The sequence below is a fragment of the Microcaecilia unicolor genome, chromosome 13 (genome assembly GCF_901765095.1).
Source record: "Microcaecilia unicolor chromosome 13, aMicUni1.1, whole genome shotgun sequence".
NCBI classification, from domain to species: Eukaryota; Metazoa; Chordata; class Amphibia; order Gymnophiona; family Siphonopidae; genus Microcaecilia; species Microcaecilia unicolor.
The window spans coordinates 5,051,530-5,075,389 of NC_044043.1; the positions used below are offsets into that span (position 1 = coordinate 5,051,530).

The 23,860-nt window shown below is 44.2% G+C and overlaps 2 protein-coding genes across 2 annotated transcripts in view; both read left to right on the forward strand.

Annotated features, from left to right (window-relative positions):
- The first annotated feature begins 1,525 nt into the window (after positions 1–1,525).
- Positions 1,526–23,860, forward strand: part of METTL16 (methyltransferase like 16) — a 137,785-nt gene continuing 115,450 nt past the window's right edge. Inside the window, exons 1-2 of the mRNA XM_030185901.1 lie at positions 1,526–1,692; positions 17,682–17,810. Of these exons, the coding sequence (XP_030041761.1) occupies positions 17,683–17,810 (128 nt within the window). The 5' untranslated portion in view covers positions 1,526–1,692; position 17,682. The remainder of the gene's footprint in view (positions 1,693–17,681; positions 17,811–23,860) is intronic.
- On the forward strand, positions 14,791–15,546 carry LOC115456672 (HCLS1-binding protein 3-like). Its single transcript, XM_030185902.1, is given in 3 exon segments — positions 14,791–14,994; positions 14,996–15,064; positions 15,066–15,546. Coding segments are annotated over 3 exon segments (465 nt in total). The 5' UTR covers positions 14,791–14,935; the 3' UTR covers positions 15,403–15,546.

The following is a 23,860-nucleotide window of genomic DNA, read 5'->3' on the forward strand; positions in this document are numbered from 1 at the left end:
AAAACAGGATATCCTCACTGAGGTTTGGCCATTTATTATTGCACTATATAGAACAGTGTAGAAAAATGAGCACAAAATACATAGTTTATCTGTTCTATCACCTATAATAAGTTGAATACTGTTTTATTTAGTGAAGTTCAATTTTATTTCATAGGCGAAAACATAGCGTATTTTGGATCACTGAATCCCCCTGATAGAGCCTTCATGATCACCTAAGATGAGTACTTGTATAATTCTGAATGGTGACAAGTACATGTTGTGGACACTGAAAGAGAGAGAGAAATAATGTACAAGAAAAAGGAAAAGCAAACAATTAGAAAATACATTTGAGGAGGTGGATGCAAAAAGCTCATTGCTTTGAAGTTTTCTTCAGTGAGTGGCACCGCTGAGGTCAGTGATTAAACATACAGTTGACAGGAGGTAATAATTCAAATCTCCTGATTGAGACTAGTTTTATGACATATATCTACATGTCTCGTTTTAATCTCCTCACTATCAAACATATAAATGGCGAGTGACCGTACTTACTTGCAAATGTGCAGTAGAGACCTCTGCCCCGCCCCCACGTCAATACGTGATGACGGGGGGGCGGAACACAGAGGGTCTGTATTGCGCATTGCTGAGGGAGGGACACCGCCGTCTAACGCTCCCCCCACCCGAGTCGCCGCCGCCACCCACCTTCTACCCGGTCGGGCCCTCGCTCCACTATTGAAACAGCGAGGGTCCGGGAACGCAGCACTGAGCTCTGCTGAGCTGCCGACATCGCCCTTCCTTCTTCTTCTCTGCCTCTGTCCCGCCCTTGACGACGTTACGTCACACGAGGGCGGGACAGGCAGAGAAGAAGAACCAAGGCCGATGTCGGCAGCTCAGCAGAGCTCAGTGCTGCGTTCCCGGACCCTCGCTGTTTCAATAGCGGAGCGAGGGCCCGGCCGGGAGGAAGGTGGGTGGCGGCGGCTCGGTGGGGGGGCGCGAACTCGGAGGGGGAGGGGCAGCGGCGAACTCGGCGGTGGGGGCGGGCCTTTCAACCCCCCCCCCCTTCCTATAATAGCCCGTTTTTACGGGCTCAAAGTCTAGTGTAATCCATAACCTGAATTGTAACAAATTGTATTCTCATTATTCATAATGGTATTGTAAGCCACACTGAGCCCGCAAAAAGGTGGGAAAAATGCAATAAATAAATAAAAATGGAAAGCTTACAAATAAATAAATTAAAAAAAATCTGTCAAATAAATAAAACAAAAATCCTGTAATAGCTTTAGACTTTTTACTGCCTAGACAGTCCTTTATTTCTAATGTGTTTCCTATTGATTTGAGTGAGTCAATGTGGCGGCAAGCTCCGCCTACTGGCTTCAACCAGAGAGGCTCATGCCGTCTCTGGTTCTTTCTCCTCCTGACTGTGCTGAACTATTGGAGGAAGGAGAAGGCGGTACTTTGACGTCTTCTTAGAACACCCCGGGTAGGTAGTTGATCACTGAGAGACTCCTGCAAACGCCCTTCTCTGACGTAGCTCTCGCTCTACTTCCACGTTCCAAGCGAAGTCGAACGCCCCGCCCACAGCTTCGCCCCGCCCTCCCTGACGCAACTCTTTTAAATCCCCAGCGTCCTGGCTTCGCAGTTTCCTATTTCCGGGGAGGCGGGCAGACGACGTCACAGAAGTCAAGTGGACGGTGCATTGGAGAAAGAAAGTTTCAGGTAGTGATGAGTGATATTTCTGTATTTATTTGTTGCATTTGTTTCCCACCTCTTTGCAGGCTCAAAGTGGCTTACAACATGAGTAGTATCAGGTATGAGGTTGAGGGAGACACATGTTGGATCGGGGAGAGAGGGACAACTGGTACACGAGGAGGGTAGGTTGGTCCCCCTCCCCCATGGTATCTCTGCCCAAAGGAGCCAACTCTGCACCCCCAATATTGAGAAAATTCCTCGTACTTGTGTCCAGGGAGGGGTTATTTCCATTGGGTTTAGCACCCCCAATAATTTTGAAAAGTTGGCTCCTGTGGTTTTCCCTACATCACTATTACAGGAGCTGATCGCCTACAGGATTGAGCTGTGCCCTTGTGGGATGGTAGGGATTGTTCAGAAAGAGACCGATGAGTAAACATAGTAAGGTTCAGAGCTACTCCCTGGAATATGGGTTTTCCCTACATCACTATTACAGGAGCTGATCGCCTACAGGATTGCGTTGTGCCCTTGTGGGATGGTAGGGATTGTTCAGAAAGAGACCGATGAGTAAACATAGTAAGGTTCAGAGCTACTCCCTGGAATATGGGTTTTCCCTACATCACTATTACAGGAGCTGATCGCCTACAGGATTGAGCTGTGCCCTTGTGGGATGGTAGGGATTGTTCAGAAAGAGACCGATGAGTAAACATAGTAAGGTTCAGAGCTACTCCCTGGAATATGGGTTTTCCCTACATCACTATTACAGGAGCTGATCGCCTACAGGATTGCGTTGTGCCCTTGTGGGATGGTAGGGATTGTTCAGAAAGAGACCGATGAGTAAACATAGTAAGGTTCAGAGCTACTCCCTGGAATATGGGTTTTCCCTACATCACTATTACAGGAGCTGATCGCCTACAGGATTGAGCTGTGCCCTTGTGGGATGGTAGGGATTGTTCAGAAAGAGACCGATGAGTAAACATAGTAAGGTTCAGAGCTACTCCCTGGAATATGGGTTTTCCCTACATCACTATTACAGGAGCTGATCGCCTACAGGATTGCGTTGTGCCCTTGTGGGATGGTAGGGATTGTTCAGAAAGAGACCGATGAGTAAACATAGTAAGGTTCAGAGCTACTCCCTGGAATATGGGTTTTCCCTACATCACTATTACAGGAGCTGATCGCCTACAGGATTGAGCTGTGCCCTTGTGGGATGGTAGGGATTGTTCAGAAAGAGACCGATGAGTAAACATAGTAAGGTTCAGAGCTACTCCCTGGAATATGGGTTTTCCCTACATCACTATTACAGGAGCTGATCGCCTACAGGATTGCGTTGTGCTCTTGTGGGATGGTAGGGATTGTTCAGAAAGAGACCGATGAGTAAACATAGTAAGGTTCAGAGCTACTCCCTGGAATATGGGTTTTCCCTACATCACTATTACAGGAGCTGATCGCCTACAGGATTGCGCTGTGCCCTTGTGGGATGGTAGGGATTGTTCAGAAAGAGACCGATGAGTAAACATAGTAAGGTTCAGAGCTACTCCCTGGAATATGGGTTTTCCCTACATCACTATTACAGGAGCTGATCGCCTACAGGATTGAGCTGTGCTCTTGTGGGATGGTAGGGATTGTTCAGAAAGAGACCGATGAGTAAACATAGTAAGGTTCAGAGCTACTCCCTGGAATATGGGTTTTCCCCATAGGAGCCGACTCTGTGGGTGCTTGAGCACCCCCAATATTGAGAAAATTCCTCGTACTTGTGTCCAGGGAGGGGTTATTTCCATTGGGTTTAGCACCCCCAATAATTTTGAAAAGTTGGCTCCTGTGGTTTTCCCTACATCACTATTACAATAGCTGATCGCCTACAGGATTGAGCTGTGCCCTTGTGGGATGGTAGGGATTGTTCAGAAAGAGACCGATGAGTAAACATAGTAAGGTTCAGAGCTACTCCCTGGAATATGGGTTTTCCCTACATCACTATTACAGGAGCTGATCGCCTACAGGATTGCGTTGTGCCCTTGTGGGATGGTAGGGATTGTTCAGAAAGAGACCGATGAGTAAACATAGTAAGGTTCAGAGCTACTCCCTGGAATATGGGTTTTCCCTACATCACTATTACAGGAGCTGATCGCCTACAGGATTGCGTTGTGCCCTTGTGGGATGGTAGGGATTGTTCAGAAAGAGACCGATGAGTAAACATAGTAAGGTTCAGAGCTACTCCCTGGAATATGGGTTTTCCCCATAGGAGCCGACTCTGTGGGTGCTTGAGCACCCCCAATATTGAGAAAATTCCTCGTACTTGTGTCCAGGGAGGGGTTATTTCCATTGGGTTTAGCACCCCCAATAATTTTGAAAAGTTGGCTCCTGTGGTTTTCCCTACATCACTATTACAGGAGCTGATCGCCTACAGGATTGAGCTGTGCCCTTGTGGGATGGTAGGGATTGTTCAGAAAGAGACCGATGAGTAAACATAGTAAGGTTCAGAGCTACTCCCTGGAATATGGGTTTTCCCTACATCACTATTACAGGAGCTGATCGCCTACAGGATTGCGTTGTGCCCTTGTGGGATGGTAGGGATTGTTCAGAAAGAGACCGATGAGTAAACATAGTAAGGTTCAGAGCTACTCCCTGGAATATGGGTTTTCCCTACATCACTATTACAGGAGCTGATCGCCTACAGGATTGCGTTGTGCCCTTGTGGGATGGTAGGGATTGTTCAGAAAGAGACCAATGAGTAAACATAGTAAGGTTCAGAGCTACTCCCTGGAATATGGGTTTTCCCCATAGGAGCCGACTCTGTGGGTGCTTGAGCACCCCCAATATTGAGAAAATTCCTCGTACTTGTGTCCAGGGAGGGGTTATTTCCATTGGGTTTAGCACCCCCAATAATTTTGAAAAGTTGGCTCCTGTGGTTTTCCCTACATCACTATTACAATAACTGATCGCCTACAGGATTGAGCTGTGCCCTTGTGGGATGGTAGGGATTGTTCAGAAAGAGACCGATGAGTAAACATAGTAAGGTTCAGAGCTACTCCCTGGAATATGGGTTTTCCCTACATCACTATTACAGGAGCTGATCGCCTACAGGATTGCGTTGTGCCCTTGTGGGATGGTAGGGATTGTTCAGAAAGAGACCGATGAGTAAACATAGTAAGGTTCAGAGCTACTCCCTGGAATATGGGTTTTCCCTACATCACTATTACAGGAGCTGATCGCCTACAGGATTGCGTTGTGCCCTTGTGGGATGGTAGGGATTGTTCAGAAAGAGACCAATGAGTAAACATAGTAAGGTTCAGAGCTACTCCCTGGAATATGGGTTTTCCCCATAGGAGCCGACTCTGTGGGTGCTTGAGCACCCCCAATATTGAGAAAATTCCTTGTACTTGTGTCCAGGGAGGGGTTATTTCCATTGGGTTTAGCACCCCCAATAATTTTGAAAAGTTGGCTCCTGTGGTTTTCCCTACATCACTATTACAATAGCTGATCACCTACAGGATTGAGCTGTGCCCTTGTGGGATGGTAGGGATTGTTCAGAAAGAGACCGATGAGTAAACATAGTAAGGTTCAGAGCTACTCCCTGGAATATGGGTTTTCCCTACATCACTATTACAGGAGCTGATCGCCTACAGGATTGCGTTGTGCCCTTGTGGGATGGTAGGGATTGTTCAGAAAGAGACCGATGAGTAAACATAGTAAGGTTCAGAGCTACTCCCTGGAATATGGGTTTTCCCTACATCACTATTACAGGAGCTGATCGCCTACAGGATTGCGTTGTGCCCTTGTGGGATGGTAGGGATTGTTCAGAAAGAGACCAATGAGTAAACATAGTAAGGTTCAGAGCTACTCCCTGGAATATGGGTTTTCCCCATAGGAGCCGACTCTGTGGGTGCTTGAGCACCCCCAATATTGAGAAAATTCCTCGTACTTGTGTCCAGGGAGGGGTTATTTCCATTGGGTTTAGCACCCCCAATAATTTTGAAAAGTTGGCTCCTGTGGTTTTCCCTACATCACTATTACAATAGCTGATCGCCTACAGGATTGAGCTGTGCCCTTGTGGGATGGTAGGGATTGTTCAGAAAGAGACCGATGAGTAAACATAGTAAGGTTCAGAGCTACTCCCTGGAATATGGGTTTTCCCTACATCACTATTACAGGAGCTGATCGCCTACAGGATTGCGTTGTGCCCTTGTGGGATGGTAGGGATTGTTCAGAAAGAGACCGATGAGTAAACATAGTAAGGTTCAGAGCTACTCCCTGGAATATGGGTTTTCCCTACATCACTATTACAGGAGCTGATCGCCTACAGGATTGCGTTGTGCCCTTGTGGGATGGTAGGGATTGTTCAGAAAGAGACCAATGAGTAAACATAGTAAGGTTCAGAGCTACTCCCTGGAATATGGGTTTTCCCCATAGGAGCCGACTCTGTGGGTGCTTGAGCACCCCCAATATTGAGAAAATTCCTCGTACTTGTGTCCAGGGAGGGGTTATTTCCATTGGGTTTAGCACCCCCAATAATTTTGAAAAGTTGGCTCCTGTGGTTTTCCCTACATCACTATTACAATAGCTGATCGCCTACAGGATTGAGCTGTGCCCTTGTGGGATGGTAGGGATTGTTCAGAAAGAGACCGATGAGTAAACATAGTAAGGTTCAGAGCTACTCCCTGGAATATGGGTTTTCCCTACATCACTATTACAGGAGCTGATCGCCTACAGGATTGAGCTGTGCCCTTGTGGGATGGTAGGGATTGTTCAGAAAGAGACCGATGAGTAAACATAGTAAGGTTCAGAGCTACTCCCTGGAATATGGGTTTTCCCTACATCACTATTACAGGAGCTGATCGCCTACAGGATTGCGTTGTGCCCTTGTGGGATGGTAGGGATTGTTCAGAAAGAGACCGATGAGTAAACATAGTAAGGTTCAGAGCTACTCCCTGGAATATGGGTTTTCCCTACATCACTATTACAGGAGCTGATCGCCTACAGGATTGAGCTGTGCCCTTGTGGGATGGTAGGGATTGTTCAGAAAGAGACCGATGAGTAAACATAGTAAGGTTCAGAGCTACTCCCTGGAATATGGGTTTTCCCTACATCACTATTACAGGAGCTGATCGCCTACAGGATTGCGTTGTGCCCTTGTGGGATGGTAGGGATTGTTCAGAAAGAGACCGATGAGTAAACATAGTAAGGTTCAGAGCTACTCCCTGGAATATGGGTTTTCCCTACATCACTATTACAGGAGCTGATCGCCTACAGGATTGAGCTGTGCTCTTGTGGGATGGTAGGGATTGTTCAGAAAGAGACCGATGAGTAAACATAGTAAGGTTCAGAGCTACTCCCTGGAATATGGGTTTTCCCTACATCACTATTACAGGAGCTGATCGCCTACAGGATTGCGTTGTGCCCTTGTGGGATGGTAGGGATTGTTCAGAAAGAGACCGATGAGTAAACATAGTAAGGTTCAGAGCTACTCCCTGGAATATGGGTTTTCCCCATAGGAGCCGACTCTGTGGGTGCTTGAGCACCCCCAATATTGAGAAAATTCCTCGTACTTGTGTCCAGGGAGGGGTTATTTCCATTGGGTTTAGCACCCCCAATAATTTTGAAAAGTTGGCTCCTGTGGTTTTCCCTACATCACTATTACAATAGCTGATCGCCTACAGGATTGAGCTGTGCCCTTGTGGGATGGTAGGGATTGTTCAGAAAGAGACCGATGAGTAAACATAGTAAGGTTCAGAGCTACTCCCTGGAATATGGGTTTTCCCTACATCACTATTACAGGAGCTGATCGCCTACAGGATTGCGTTGTGCCCTTGTGGGATGGTAGGGATTGTTCAGAAAGAGACCGATGAGTAAACATAGTAAGGTTCAGAGCTACTCCCTGGAATATGGGTTTTCCCCATAGGAGCCGACTCTGTGGGTGCTTGAGCACCCCCAATATTGAGAAAATTCCTCGTACTTGTGTCCAGGGAGGGGTTATTTCCATTGGGTTTAGCACCCCCAATAATTTTGAAAAGTTGGCTCCTGTGGTTTTCCCTACATCACTATTACAATAGCTGATCGCCTACAGGATTGAGCTGTGCCCTTGTGGGATGGTAGGGATTGTTCAGAAAGAGACCGATGAGTAAACATAGTAAGGTTCAGAGCTACTCCCTGGAATATGGGTTTTCCCTACATCACTATTACAGGAGCTGATCGCCTACAGGATTGCGTTGTGCCCTTGTGGGATGGTAGGGATTGTTCAGAAAGAGACCGATGAGTAAACATAGTAAGGTTCAGAGCTACTCCCTGGAATATGGGTTTTCCCTACATCACTATTACAGGAGCTGATCGCCTACAGGATTGCGTTGTGCCCTTGTGGGATGGTAGGGATTGTTCAGAAAGAGACCAATGAGTAAACATAGTAAGGTTCAGAGCTACTCCCTGGAATATGGGTTTTCCCCATAGGAGCCGACTCTGTGGGTGCTTGAGCACCCCCAATATTGAGAAAATTCCTCGTACTTGTGTCCAGGGAGGGGTTATTTCCATTGGGTTTAGCACCCCCAATAATTTTGAAAAGTTGGCTCCTGTGGTTTTCCCTACATCACTATTACAATAGCTGATCGCCTACAGGATTGAGCTGTGCCCTTGTGGGATGGTAGGGATTGTTCAGAAAGAGACCGATGAGTAAACATAGTAAGGTTCAGAGCTACTCCCTGGAATATGGGTTTTCCCTACATCACTATTACAGGAGCTGATCGCCTACAGGATTGCGTTGTGCTCTTGTGGGATGGTAGGGATTGTTCAGAAAGAGACCGATGAGTAAACATAGTAAGGTTCAGAGCTACTCCCTGGAATATGGGTTTTCCCTACATCACTATTACAGGAGCTGATCGCCTACAGGATTGCGTTGTGCCCTTGTGGGATGGTAGGGATTGTTCAGAAAGAGACCAATGAGTAAACATAGTAAGGTTCAGAGCTACTCCCTGGAATATGGGTTTTCCCCATAGGAGCCGACTCTGTGGGTGCTTGAGCACCCCCAATATTGAGAAAATTCCTCGTACTTGTGTCCAGGGAGGGGTTATTTCCATTGGGTTTAGCACCCCCAATAATTTTGAAAAGTTGGCTCCTGTGGTTTTCCCTACATCACTATTACAATAGCTGATCGCCTACAGGATTGAGCTGTGCCCTTGTGGGATGGTAGGGATTGTTCAGAAAGAGACCGATGAGTAAACATAGTAAGGTTCAGAGCTACTCCCTGGAATATGGGTTTTCCCTACATCACTATTACAGGAGCTGATCGCCTACAGGATTGCGTTGTGCCCTTGTGGGATGGTAGGGATTGTTCAGAAAGAGACCGATGAGTAAACATAGTAAGGTTCAGAGCTACTCCCTGGAATATGGGTTTTCCCTACATCACTATTACAGGAGCTGATCGCCTACGGGATTGCGTTGTGCCCTTGTGGGATGGTAGGGATTGTTCAGAAAGAGACCAATGAGTAAACATAGTAAGGTTCAGAGCTACTCCCTGGAATATGGGTTTTCCCCATAGGAGCCGACTCTGTGGGTGCTTGAGCACCCCCAATATTGAGAAAATTCCTCGTACGTGTGTCCAGGGAGGGGTTATTTCCATTGGGTTTAGCACCCCCAATAATTTTGAAAAGTTGGCTCCTGTGGTTTTCCCTACATCACTATTACAATAGCTGATCGCCTACAGGATTGAGCTGTGCCCTTGTGGGATGGTAGGGATTGTTCAGAAAGAGACCGATGAGTAAACATAGTAAGGTTCAGAGCTACTCCCTGGAATGTGGGTTTTCCCTACATCACTATTACAGGAGCTGATCGCCTACAGGATTGCGTTGTGCCCTTGTGGGATGGTAGGGATTGTTCAGAAAGAGACCGATGAGTAAACATAGTAAGGTTCAGAGCTACTCCCTGGAATATGGGTTTTCCCTACATCACTATTACAGGAGCTGATCGCCTACAGGATTGCGTTGTGCCCTTGTGGGATGGTAGGGATTGTTCAGAAAGAGACCAATGAGTAAACATAGTAAGGTTCAGAGCTACTCCCTGGAATATGGGTTTTCCCCATAGGAGCCGACTCTGTGGGTGCTTGAGCACCCCCAATATTGAGAAAATTCCTCGTACTTGTGTCCAGGGAGGGGTTATTTCCATTGGGTTTAGCACCCCCAATAATTTTGAAAAGTTGGCTCCTGTGGTTTTCCCTACATCACTATTACAATAGCTGATCGCCTACAGGATTGAGCTGTGCCCTTGTGGGATGGTAGGGATTGTTCAGAAAGAGACCGATGAGTAAACATAGTAAGGTTCAGAGCTACTCCCTGGAATATGGGTTTTCCCTACATCACTATTACAGGAGCTGATCGCCTACAGGATTGCGTTGTGCCCTTGTGGGATGGTAGGGATTGTTCAGAAAGAGACCGATGAGTAAACATAGTAAGGTTCAGAGCTACTCCCTGGAATATGGGTTTTCCCTACATCACTATTACAGGAGCTGATCGCCTACAGGATTGCGTTGTGCCCTTGTGGGATGGTAGGGATTGTTCAGAAAGAGACCGATGAGTAAACATAGTAAGGTTCAGAGCTACTCCCTGGAATATGGGTTTTCCCTACATCACTATTACAGGAGCTGATCGCCTACAGGATTGCGTTGTGCCCTTGTGGGATGGTAGGGATTGTTCAGAAAGAGACCGATGAGTAAACATAGTAAGGTTCAGAGCTACTCCCTGGAATATGGGTTTTCCCCATAGGAGCCGACTCTGTGGGTGCTTGAGCACCCCCAATATTGAGAAAATTCCTCGTACTTGTGTCCAGGGAGGGGTTATTTCCATTGGGTTTAGCACCCCCAATAATTTTGAAAAGTTGGCTCCTGTGGTTTTCCCTACATCACTATTACAATAGCTGATCGCCTACAGGATTGAGCTGTGCCCTTGTGGGATGGTAGGGATTGTTCAGAAAGAGACCGATGAGTAAACATAGTAAGGTTCAGAGCTACTCCCTGGAATATGGGTTTTCCCCATAGGAGCCGACTCTGTGGGTGCTTGAGCACCCCCAATATTGCGAAAATTCCTTGTACGTGTCCAGGGAGGGCTTATTTCCATTAGGCTTAGCACCCCCCAATCGTTTTGAAAAGTTGGTTCCTATGTCATCTTGCAGCACAACTTTGGCAACTGGTGCCAGAGAGCAGAATGAATAAGTGACATTCTGCATTGGTATTTATGTCACATGCTTTTCAGACCTGAAGAGGCATTCCTTGTTTGCTGTCTGAGGCCCTTTTACTAAGCTGTGTGGCAATCTGCAACTACTGCAGGCTCAGCTCGGGTGCTGGCTGTAGTTCTACCCCCAGCGCGTGGCATTTCTGCAGCAGTTACCTGGCAGCGCTGCCCGCTTACTGCTGGGTTAACGCTGGAGCTCTCAGGGCTGGTGCTTGGGTCTCTGACACCCCCTGCAAACTATCAGTTGGTGCTCCTCCCCTCCCCTCCCTGTCCAGCATCTCCTTTCTCTCATCCTTCTTCCCCTTTCTCCCACATCCCTTTTCAGCCCAGTGCCTTAAAAGGTGAAGACCAAAAGTTTTTTTTTGTTTTTTACTCTACAGCTTTTTAATTTATTTGATCGCTTCCCATATGTAGATATAAATATGAAATAAAATTGAATATCACTAAAACTGCTTAAAAACGTATTGTAGCTGGTGGAAACAACACTAATAAAGGCTATAGTGTTCCTTTTTCTACACTGTTCTATACAATACAGTAATATATGGCCAAATGCCAGTGAGGATATCCTGTTTACTAATGGGTTCATTTTAACTGTTGTAATGTGCGTTGGAAAACCTGGTGTTATAAAGATTGGAAGTAAAATTAAACTCTTCTTTCATTGGGGCACATGGAATCACACCTAATCTCATTTGTACAAATGAATTATTCTGTTTTTGAGCATGTTTCGGGGACAAGTCAACATAATAAAAAAAAATGTCTTTCTTTAAGCCCCTAATGCAGTCCATTGGTTTCCTTATATTTTGTCCTTGTGATGACTTATACTGTGCCAAAGCCTGCCTCCCCACCACCGCTGCAGTAATGTCTCCATCTCCCCTCCAGCATATTAGAGTCCTACAGTAGTGGCCCCCTGCGGGGACAGAAAAGAATCCCACTCTCACCTGCCCACTGCTTCTACTCCGTCTCTGGCGCTCTCCGCTTTTTTCTACTTTGTTGTGGGCACCACTGTGTTTTCCCAAAATGGCTGTTGAGACTTCGGCGGCAGTCTCGGCAGCCATTTTTAAAATACAGCGGGGCTGTCCGTGGCACAAAAAAGCGGAGAGCGCCAGAGACAAAGTAGCGGCAGTGGGCAGCCGCAGAGACTACTATACCACCAGGGCGGATGGGGTCATTGCTGTGGTGGGTGGGGGGATAAGCAAGTGTAAGCATAGCAATCTCTGGTGCCCCCTGAATGTTGGCACCCCCCCTGCCATTCATACCTGCTTACTGCGTTCCACCGGCCCTAGGAGCCCTTACCGCTACCTCAGTGGGTGGTGCCAAGTGATCCCCCACCCCCTGGCATAGCCTCATTGGGTTTTTTTTTAAATGTTTTTATTAATAAGAGTAACAGACTTCCATCTTACAACCATTTTTCCGCTCAAAGGCACACTGCCAATGTAGAGCGTACATCAACTAGATTTCCAAGTACATTACCAAAACTATACATAACGTATGTAGTACAGAGTATTTAGCCTCATTGTAAGTGCAATCTTACTGCATGGCCATTTCTTTTTTCGGCCTTTTCACCCGTAGCGGTAAAAAGGTCCTCGGTGTGCAGCAAAAACAGCCACTAGTGCACGACCCCTTTTACTGCAGCTGAGTAAAAGGGCCACTGAATTCTTCAGTGTTGTCAGTGCACTCAGCAGGCCTTGTGATAGGGTACTGTTGGCTACTGATATCAGTTTTATGAAGCATAACCTTTTGTTGTATTTTACAATCAATAAATATGATTTTTTTTTTCTTGTAATAAATAATGGTAGCTTGGGAATATATAGATCTTGTAACTCAGAAATGATACTCAACATTTAACGCAGTAGATGACAGTAGATAAACACCAGTATCTACTGTTTAGCCGGTGGTGGGAGGCAGGGCAGGTGGTTGGGAGATGGGGATAGTGCTGGGCAGACTTATACGATCTGTGCCAGAGCTGGTGGTGGGAGGCGGAGATAGTGCTGGGCAGACTTATACGGACAGTGCCAGAGCCGGTGGTGGGAGGCGGGCGGGTGGCTGGGGGGCGGGGATAGTGCAGGGCAGACTTATACGGTCTGTGCCCTGAAAAAGACAGGTACAAATCAAGGTAAGGTATACACAAAAAATGGCACGTGAGTTTATCTTGTTGGGCAGACTGGATGGACCGTGTAGGTCTTTTTCTGCAGTCATCTACTATGTTACTATTTAGTCTGCCTAGTAAAGTAGATTTGTGCCTCCTGCTCTGTGTAGGTTGCATCTCTCTGTGCCTCTTTTTACGGTTATTGCTGCTGCTCTATGTAACCTATACTGCTCTATGTCTTTTTTTTTTTTAAGTGTGAAAGACTTGTAAGTTTTGTTTTGATTCTGTCCCCTTGCTCTATGGGGATCCTCTGTTTATCCCACACCTTCTTGAATTCCATCACTGTTTTTTTGCCTACCACCAGGAGGGCAATCCAGGCATCTACCACTCCTTTCCTTTTTTTTTAAATTTAATTTTAATATTTATTAAATCTGAAAATATACATTCAAGAGAAATCCTTCAAGTAAGAAAAGTGGCCACATTGAAATAAGAACAGCAAGAACATAAATGTTAAAAAAAAATCATTACATGCCACTCATTACTATTGAGAGGAGGAGAGAAGAGATCAAACAATTTAAGGAAAAAATAACAATCGTTATAAAGTAAAAACTACAAAATATAAAAATACAGAGCAATAAAAAAGTTACAGTATTCAATCATCAAAACAGTATTGAAATAAAATAGTTTTAAGGAGTTTTGTAAACCAGGGCAAATAATTTTCTATCCTTAGATTTGTAGGCAAAGAATTTGGGGTGCAGCCTCAAAAAACGAGTTCATTACTGGTTACCCAAGAGAAGGTAGACGAGCTCTTTCTTGATGTTCAATGCAAAGTACAGTAATTGAATTGCGATATTAGTTGAGCCGACAAATAGGACTAGCACCGTGCAATATTTTAACTGAACATAGTAACTTAGTAGATGACGGCAGAAAAAGACCTGCACGGTCCATCCAGTCTGCCCAACAAGATAAACTCACATGTGCCATTTTTTGTGTATACCTTACCTTGATTTGTACCTGTCTTTTTCAGGGCACAGACCGTATAAGTCTGCCCAGCACTATCCCCACCTCCCAACCACCAGCCCTGCCTCCCACCACCGGCTAAGCTTCTGGGGATCCCTTCCCTCTTAGGAGGATTCCTTTATGTTTATCCCACGCATGTTTGAATTCCGTTACCGTTTTCCTCTCCACCACCTCCCGCGGGAGGGCATTCCAAGCATCCACCACTTTCTCTGTGAAAAAATACTTCCTGACATTTTTCTTGTGTCTGCCCCCCTTCAATCTCATTTCATGTCCTCTAGTTCTACCGCCTTCCCCTCTCCGGAAAAGGTTTGTTTGCGGAAAAGCACAGCAACTTATTTACTTGTTACATTTGTATCCCACATTTTCCCACCTATTTGCAGGCTCAATGTGGCTTACATAGTACCGTAAAGGCGTTCGCTAATTCCAGTATGAACAAATACAGTAATGTTGTGGTAGAATAAGGTTTGTGTGTACAGATACATTAGGGAATTGTAGAGAGGAAAAGTTATATGTCCGTTACGAGCTTTGGTTTCATTGTGTTGCCAGGTACAGGCATTTAAGTTCGGTTGGTAGGGTATGCCTTTTTGAACAGGTTAGTTTTTAATGATTTCCGGAAGTTTAGGTGATCATAAGTTGTTTTCACGGCTTTTGGTAATGCGTTCCTTAGTTGTGTGCTTATGTAGGAAAAGCTGGATGCATAGGTTGATTTGTATTTGAGTCCTTTGCAGCTTGGGAGCCCACCATGTGCACTTGCCAATCTAGCATTTCCCTCCCTCCTTCTTTCCTTGACTAGTTGCTATTGAGTAACACGGTGCACCCCTGATCAGCAGCAGCCGCCGTTGGCACTTCCCGAGGCTTGCTTAGTCTCGTGATTGTCAGCCGGAGCCGCCAACGACCGCAGGACGCCGCGAGACGGAAAAGCGGAGCAGGGACTGGTGCTGTCTCTTCTGCTCCAGCCATGCCCACTATCCTGGTCACCACGAGGCAAATTCAGAATTCTCATACTGGGATAGATGTCTGTCCCGGAGTATGAAGAGATTCGTGGGAAGATGATGTCTGGCCATGTAGAGTATCGTATTCTGGTGGTTCGCTGCATTCAAATCTGCAAAGCACAAGCCCGAAGATGTGGTTCAGTTTGTGGTCTCTAAAAAGTATAGTGAGATTGAAGAGTTTTACCATAAACTGGCTTCTCATTATCCACATATATCTGTTCCACCAGTACCAAGGAAAGTATTATTTGTTGGAGAATCTGTTATCAGAGAGCGAAGAACAGCATTTGATGAGATCATGAAGTTTATCTCCAAGGATAAGGATCTTGCGACCAGTTCCCTATTTCTAGAATTCTTAGGGTCCAAATCTACAAATATCGTTGATGCAAAAAGTAAAAATATTTTTGACAATGAGCATGAGGAAGAAGAGAAATAAAGTGAACCCTTGGATTTTTTTCAAAGAAGATAGTACTCCAGATATGGATCCTTGATTTAAGACATTGACAATCCCAGGACCCAAAAAAACAGAGGACCAGAAGGTGGAAGAGGAGGAAGAAGAAGCTTTGGATCCTCTTGGAATCATGAAATTATAAATGGCCGTTGACATCCTGGGCCCGCCGGCATTGTCCGCCTCCAGCTGCTGTCGTCTGCCTCTGGTGATCACTACCACTCTCCTGGCCGCATACTACTGTTTCTTCTGCGCTTCGTCTTCACTTGCTACAGTTTCCCAATTGTGGATTGCCTTGCCGAGAACTGTTCGAGCCACTCTGGTCCATCTCAGCATCTGGATTTCCACTGTCCATGTTAGTCTCTCTTCCCTCTTCCTTTTCCTTCTTACCCTGTTCCTTCTCCTCTATCTAATGTAATTGTAATTGATTCATCTGTGCATTGTAAGGCACTTTGAGTCTGCATCATGTGGGAAAAAGTGGGGTATAAATGTTCATAAATATACATGCCTTAATTGGTAATCGGTGCAAGGATTTAAGCAGTGGAGAAAGCACTGTTGTATTTGTTTGCCCACTATTACCTTAATAACATAATTATGGTTTATTTACAATTTCTGTTCTGGATCAACTGGAGCTTTGTCAAAACCTTCTTTGGGATAGCCAGGTATAATACATTACAGTAGAGGTTCTAAGCCCACTCCTCAGTACACACCGTTCCAGTCAGGTTTTCAGGATAATTACAATAAATGTGCATAAAATAGATTTGCAAACTATGAAGGCAGTGGATGCAAGTTTATCTCATGCATAGTCATTGTAGATAACCTGAAAACTTGAGTGGCTGGATATGCCCTGAGGACTGGGTTGGGACCCCCTGCATTACAGTAATCGATACACAATATTATAAACACTGGTTTCCGGAGGTCATCTAACAAAAAAATATGCCTGAATTTGTTGGAGCATTTTCAAGTTATTAAAGGTTAACCTGGCTACACGATTAACCTGATTCTTGAAGGGCAGATGAGAATTGAGAATAACACTTTAACTCATGAATAAACTATATTGCAAAGTTATTTCGTTACCTCCTAGTGTAGGATTCTTCTTAGGAATTGGGCGATTCTGAGCTCCTATCAATGGGATCGCAGTTTTATTCACATTGAACTTAAGCCAATGTCCTGCATGCCCAATGTAAGATGTCTTAGTTGTATTGCGACATTGTTTTCCCATGCTATCTATTGTGGTATTCTGATATTTATCATATTTCTGTTACATGATTGCTGTGCGGCTTAAAAAATTGTGAGTTAAACTGTACTTGTACGCTTCCTTGGTTGGTAAGAGCTTTGGGGTAAAACCGATATAGGTAGCTAAAAGTTAGTTGCCAAAAAAAACTGGGCATAGAATTCTGTAATGGCATAGCTAGATGCCAAATCTTTTAACAGAATACTAACGCAAGTCCAGCGTTAAGTGGTCACACCTAAAGGGGGTATTTTACTAAGCCGTGGTAGAAATCAGCTGGCAGTAAATGCCGAGACGCTCATAGGAATATAATGGGCATCTCGGTGTTTACTGCCAGTTGATTTCTACCGTGAGCTAAAAATGCTACCACGGCTTAGTAAAAGACTACTACTACTTATCATTTGTAAAGCGCTACTAGACGTACACAGCGCTGTACACTTGAACATGAAGAGACAGTCCCTGCTCGACAGAGCTTACAATCTAATTAGGACAAACAAGAGATAAGGGAATATTAAAGTGAGGATTGATAAAATAAGGGTTCTGAACAAGTGAATAAGGGTTAAAACCCCTCAAAGTTTGGTCATAACACCATGTCTATGGCTGGCATAATCAGTGATGCCTAAATGTGGCAGTTGGTCACCTAAATGCAACTCTTCCATAAATTGCACGCGAGATTAATCAAAATGCCTCTGACATGCTCATTAGTTGCGTGTGAGAGAAGTTAGGTGCTCAGCTAACAGAACAAGGACATAACTAGTGCTTAATACCAATTATCGGTACTTATCTGCAATTAAGTGCCAATTAGTTAATTATGTTACACTTGTAACTGGGTGCGCAATTGCTGCCTAACTTTAGGCTCCATTTATAGAATTTAACTGTTGTTGCGTGTGGCCTTCGGCTTGCAGAACCATTTTTCACTTTCTTCCCTTTTAACATATATTTTTGATAGTTAGACGTTAGCTGTCAGTTTCAGGAAGCTTCCTTGTGTTTTCCGGTAGTTTCTTTTACTGCTTGCTTATTTTTTTCATATTTGTAGGATGGCTCTTAATAAGTCCATGCATCCAAGAAATCGATACAAGGATAAACCACCCGACTTTGCACATTTGGCTACAAAATACCCTGAATTTAGACAGCATGTGCAGGCAAACCTGTCTGGAAGATTCAGGTAAGTTCTTGGAAAAATAAAAGCTTTTATCGGAACTCTGTACTTCTAACATAATATATAATAGTAGTCGTTATTCTTTCTTAGTTAAAAGATTTGCAGATAAGTTTATTTTTGAAATGCCTTTAAATTGCATCTATTTTTTTTCCCTGAGCCAATGGGGGCAGCTGAGTTCAGGGGACTTTAGTGGGTTCATATGGTATGTGTCAGGCCATTTTTGACATTCTAAGTAATGTCAAACAATTGGAACCTGTGGATTTGACTGTTTTTTGATTCCCTTACCCACATCTCTGTTCTCCAGATATTTAAATGAACATATGCAGGCAGCTGAAAGAATTACAAAAGGGAAATAGAATGGGACTTGATCTACCGTCTTTCTGTGCTTATAAACAAAATGGTTTACATATGATATACAGGTACTTATTTTGGAGCAGTGGAGGGTTAAGTGACTTGCCCAGTATCACAAGAACCTGCAGTGGGAATCAATCCCGGTTCCCCAGGTTCTCAGTCCGCTGCACTAACCACTAGGCTACTCCTCTGCAATAAAAAGTTGATGCGTGCAAAAGGCACAGATTCAATTCTGGTTTCCTGAGCTATCTGGGGATACTACAGAGACCCTGGGGGTGGGGGAGTCTCGGTTCTTGCTTAGTGGTGACACCTGTGGCCCATGGCCAACGATTATCACAAAATAGTTGTAATTGAAATTTCAATACAAGTCAGTTCAGATTGAGTTGGAAACCCAAAGAAGGGGGGGGGGGCAACGGTCAATATGATAAAAAAAAAATTTACATACAGCGAAGACTACTAGTACTTAGATACTTTTGAAATACCTATCAAGTGTATCATTTATCTTGTGAATTGATGCTTTGTCTGTGAATAGCATCCAGAATTATATGCAGCATACCGAGTTTAATTACTGAAGTCTGTGCCGGGTCTGTTCCGATTATATAAAGGTAGATATTAAGTTGACTCAGCATGGTTTATGTACATTGTAATAAGTTTTGACTCTGCCAGACAAATAGAGAAATCTATTTTTTTCAAACTCACCTAAAGTGGTCCATTCCTCTTTCTGCTGTAATTATTCATTGTGTCTAGGAGATTTGAGCACAGCACAATTGCTGCAACTGGAGCTGCTGTTAAATAGGGAGCCTCTTGAGTGATTTGGTAAGGCATTTAATCAAACTGAAATAAATAAAATCCAGACAAATGTATGGCTACTGCTGTTGATCCCTTCCTTTTGTTTTCACAGGACTGTCAAAACTAATTAGTGGATATTTAAAGTGTTTGATTATGATATCCATTTTCCCCCTTATATAATCCAGGATTTTCTTAAAAAATTATATATCCCATTGACAATGTTGGCCAAACCTAGGGAGGACAAAAAAACCCCACAAAAAGTATTGTTGAGCAAGATATATTTAACAAACTTTGAGATAAGGGTCTGATGTTTACTCACAGAGAAACATAGATACATGATGGCAGAACAAGGCCAAATGGCCCATCCAGTCTGCCCATCCTGTGAAACCCCTAATTCTTCCTTTTCCTAAGTGATCCTACTTGCTTATCCCATGCCTTCTTAAATTCTGACACAGTCCTCGACTCCACAAGCTCCACTGGGAGGCCGTTCCATGCTTCCACCATTGTCTCTCTCTGAAATATTTCTTTCAATGGAGGAGGGTGAACAGTGGAGTGCCGCAGGGATCTGTACTGGGACTGGTATTATTTAACATATTTGTAAATGATAAGGAAATCAGGATGACGAATGAGGTGATCAAATTTGCAAATGATATAAACTATTCAAGATTGTTAAAACACATGCAGACTGTGAAATATTGCAAGAAGACCTTAGGAAATTGGAAGACTGGGCATCCAAATGGTAGATGAAATTTAATGTGGACAAATGTAAGGTGATGCTGGGGTCAGCGCTCAAGAAAAAGATTTAGGTGTCATTGTAGAAAATACGCTGAATTCTTCTGCTCAGTGTGCGGTGGCGGCCAAAAAAGCAAACAGGATGCTAGAAATTATTAGGAAAGGGATGGTGAATAAGACTGAAAATACTATAATGACTCTGTATCGCTCTATGGTGGCCACCGTACCTTGAGTATTGCGTAGTTCTGGTCACTGTATCTCAAAAAATATATATAGTAGAATTAGAAAAAGTTCAAAGAAGAGCAACCAAAATGATAAAAGGGGATGGAACTCCTGTCATATGAGGAAAATGAAAGAGGTTAGGGCTCTTCAGCTTGGAGAAGAGACGGATGAGGGGAGATATATGATTGAGCCCTACAAAATCCTGAGTGGTGTAGAATGAGTAGAAGTAAATTGATTTTTTTACTCGTTCCAAAAGTACAAAGACTAGGGGACACTCAAAGTTACATGGAAATAATTTTAACACAAATAGGAGGAAATATTTTTTCACTCAATGAATAGTTAAGCTCTGGAACTCTGCTGGAGGATGTGCTAACAGCGGTTAGCGTATCTGGAATTTAAAAAGATTTGGACAAATTCCTGGAGGAAAAGTTCATAGTCTGCTATTGAGACAGACATGGGACGCAACTGCTTGCCCTGGAATTGGTAGTATGGAGAGTTGCCATGATTTAGGTTTCTGCCAGGTACTTGTGACCTTTCTTGGCGTCTGTTTGGAAAACAGGATACAGGGCTAGATGGGCCATTGGTCTGACCCAGTATGATTACTCTTATGTTCCATATGAAGGAGATGATGCATTGGTGTCATGAAACATCTAGCCACTCGCCTGGGATTAACCCTGAGGCCACTTAAAGGGTCTATCCCCAGCCCAGCTCAGGTCCGCCTGCACCTGGGCATGTGCTCTACGCTAGTGCCCTCCTTCCACCAACTGGGTCCCAACCACCTCTGGGTGGTTCTCCTGCTCTCAAGTTATCCCTGGTGATTTCCCAATGGTCCCACAGTTCCTAGAAAGCACTCACAGACCCAACACACAAACCACTACTTAGTCATTTGGGATTGTTTGAATAAAGACTTTTTGAACTTTATAGTATCTGCTCTGGTGTTGCTTCTCTCTATTGTTGCAAGACACTCTGTGCCTCTTTTTTGATCTGCTTTTGTGCCTGGGAAGTACAGGAAATATAGCTGCTCACAGGTTACAGTATATCTGCTCACAGGGTTTCAGTAAAGAGGTCTTTCTCGCTGTACTTCCAAACTGAGACTGGAGAAAAATCCAGTATTTCCAGACTGAATTTGAGCTCCTGGACCAATCAGAGCCCAGAACATTTTTTTAAAAGTAGCTGGCCACATCACTGCAGGTTGTTACTTCTTTGTGTTAAACTAAAGAAGGAACAGTCATTTCTCTGTAACAGCTTTAAACATACACCACCTGCTGCCCAAACTAGAGAAATACACTTTAAGAAATAATCAATACAGTTTACAGGCCTACAAACCATGTTTTGTGACAATTTGTTTCATCCAAAGTGATGGATGTATCCATTGCAACAAAATGCAGCGTTTTGCCATCAAGTAAGCTTTTTGCACAGAATACCTGCTTCTCGCTGGGCAATTCAAGATCGTCATCCAGGTCCATTGAACATAATTTTGGGATTCTGGATACAGTATGGTGGAGAAGTCTCTCAAGATGGGTCCAGAGCACCTTCCAGAAACAGAAAATCTTCAAACAAGACCACCAACAATGAATATAAGTAACTCTCTTGGGCATGCTTAGGTCAATCAGCAGATCTAGCCAGCCAGATTTTATGTACTCGACTGGGGCTCATGTAAAGGTGATGTAAAGTCTTCTACTGAGTTTCCTGAAAAGAGAGAGACTCGGTCAATTCTAGTGCTCCAGTTACTCCTTGCTTTCATTTTTTTTTAATCCAACCTCCGATGCTGGGATCTCTCGAAACTGTCTCTTGAGATTTGCCGTTTTGCAACCTGTCTACTGCTTCTAATTTTTCCTCCATTGTATATGAACACTCCGGTGGTCATTTGGTCAGTTCGGGCACCTTTTCACGGCTTGGACCAAGTAAAGTCGGCCAAGTGCTCGTCAGGGACGCCCTTCTTTTTTCCATTATCGTCTGAGGATGCCCATCTCTTAATCACGCCCCAGTCCCTCCTTCGCTATGGTGCCGACACACCCCTGTGGTCGTCCCCGCGACGGGAAGCAGTTGAGGATGCCCAAAATCGGCTTTCGATTATGCTGATTTGGGCGACCCTGGGAGAAGGATGCCCATCTCTCGATTTGTGTCGGAAGATGGGCGCCCTTCTCTTTCGAAAATAAGCCTGATAGTGGAATTAGAAGAGGTACAGAGAAGGGTGATGAAAATGATAAAGGGGATGAGAGGACTTCTCTATGAGGAAAGGATTAAGCAGCTAGGGCTCTTCAGCTTGGAGAAAAGACAGCTAAGGGGAGGTATGACGGAGATCTATAAAATAATGAGTGGAGAGGAACGGGTAGATGTGAATTGCTTGTTTATTTTTTCCAAAAATACTACTACTACTACTTAGCATTTCTATAGCGCTGCTAGGGTTACGCAGCGCTGTACAAGTTTAGCATGGGGAAGGACAGTCCCTGCTCAAGAGAGCTTACAATCTAAAGGTTACAAGCTATGTAGTCAGTGTAGGTAACTTACAACTTAGGTAGTCAATGTAGGTAGCTTACAAAGAGTAGGGGGCCCTGGAACTCGAAGGGGAGGGGGTCCTGGAACTCGGAGGGGAGGGGGGTTGGAACTTGGAGGAGAGGGAGGGGGGCATGGAACCTTGCTAGTGCCCATTTCATTTCTATCAGAAACGGACCTCTTTTACTAGTTTCTAAGATAAGCAGCATAAAATGTGTTGTACTGTTTTAGGATCTTGCCGGGTATTTGTAACCTGGCTTGACCACTGTTGGAAACAGGATGCTGGGCTTGATGGACCTTTGGTCTGTTCCAGTATGGCAATACTTATGTACTTAAGCAGACTGAGAATAACAGGCATCCTGTAAGCTGCAGATTCAACAATAGTTTAAAAACATTCCATGATGTGCCTTGTGCACCTGATCCACCATCATTTGCTTCGTTGCCTTCTGCAGCTACTTTGTGAATTGTAGTAACAGAGTGACTAGTCATCCATGAAACTACAAGTGATCCATCTTACAAGTACAGGACTTGCAGAAGAAAAGGACATTCTACTTCCATGGACATTCATTTTTTGTCATTTCACTTTATATTAGGTTGCTTATGAAAGCTGTGCTTATTTAATGTTTGCATTGCTGATTTATTACTATCGGTACCAGTATGTGATGTATTAGCTTGACTTCTATTTGCATATCCATTTATTACTGTACTTGTTTCTTGCAAGTATCATTGTATCATTAGATATTATACATTCATTGTTTGTATTTTATGCTTGTTATATACCTAATTCATGGTTGTAATATGCATTTCTTTTCTTTTGCTACGGTTCATTCTTTGCCATAGGTGGTTTTCAACTCTTGTTGTATTCTTCCATGCCATCAGAATGGACCTAACGTACACACACAATATAATTTAGATAAGACCTGAGGTGCAATTGCCTGTTTCTGACTTAAGAGAGGGAATTGTTGAGGGGGGGGGGGGGGGGTTGGCTCCCCCCCGGGTAGTGTTTCACAATCTTTTGGCATGAGTTATACACACACACTTATGCGATAAAAGCAGTTTCTGATAAACCCTGTCCTGGAAAGTTACAGCTCAGCTCTGCTTTGCATGGGAAGTGTGTGTCTGAAAATAGCTGTCTGCCATCTCCGAATAAACCTCGGGCTCAAGAAGAATCTGAGCAAAGTATGTAGGAACATCCAAAGAATGCCACAGTGACATCAAATATATTCCTGTGCTCAGCATATCTCTCTAGAAATCAGATCTAGACCAATCACAGATCAAGATGTTGCCGTCATTGAAAGGTCACCACTGATAAACCAGAGGCTAAAAGACAATTGGAAGAGACAGAGGGTCTGGAAGTTGGAGAGATCACAGAAATTGCTTGAGGACTGTGAAAGACACTTTCCTTCTTCCCTACTTTTGAAGGATCACTCACCTACCAAGGCTGTATATTTACTTTGCTAAAAGAC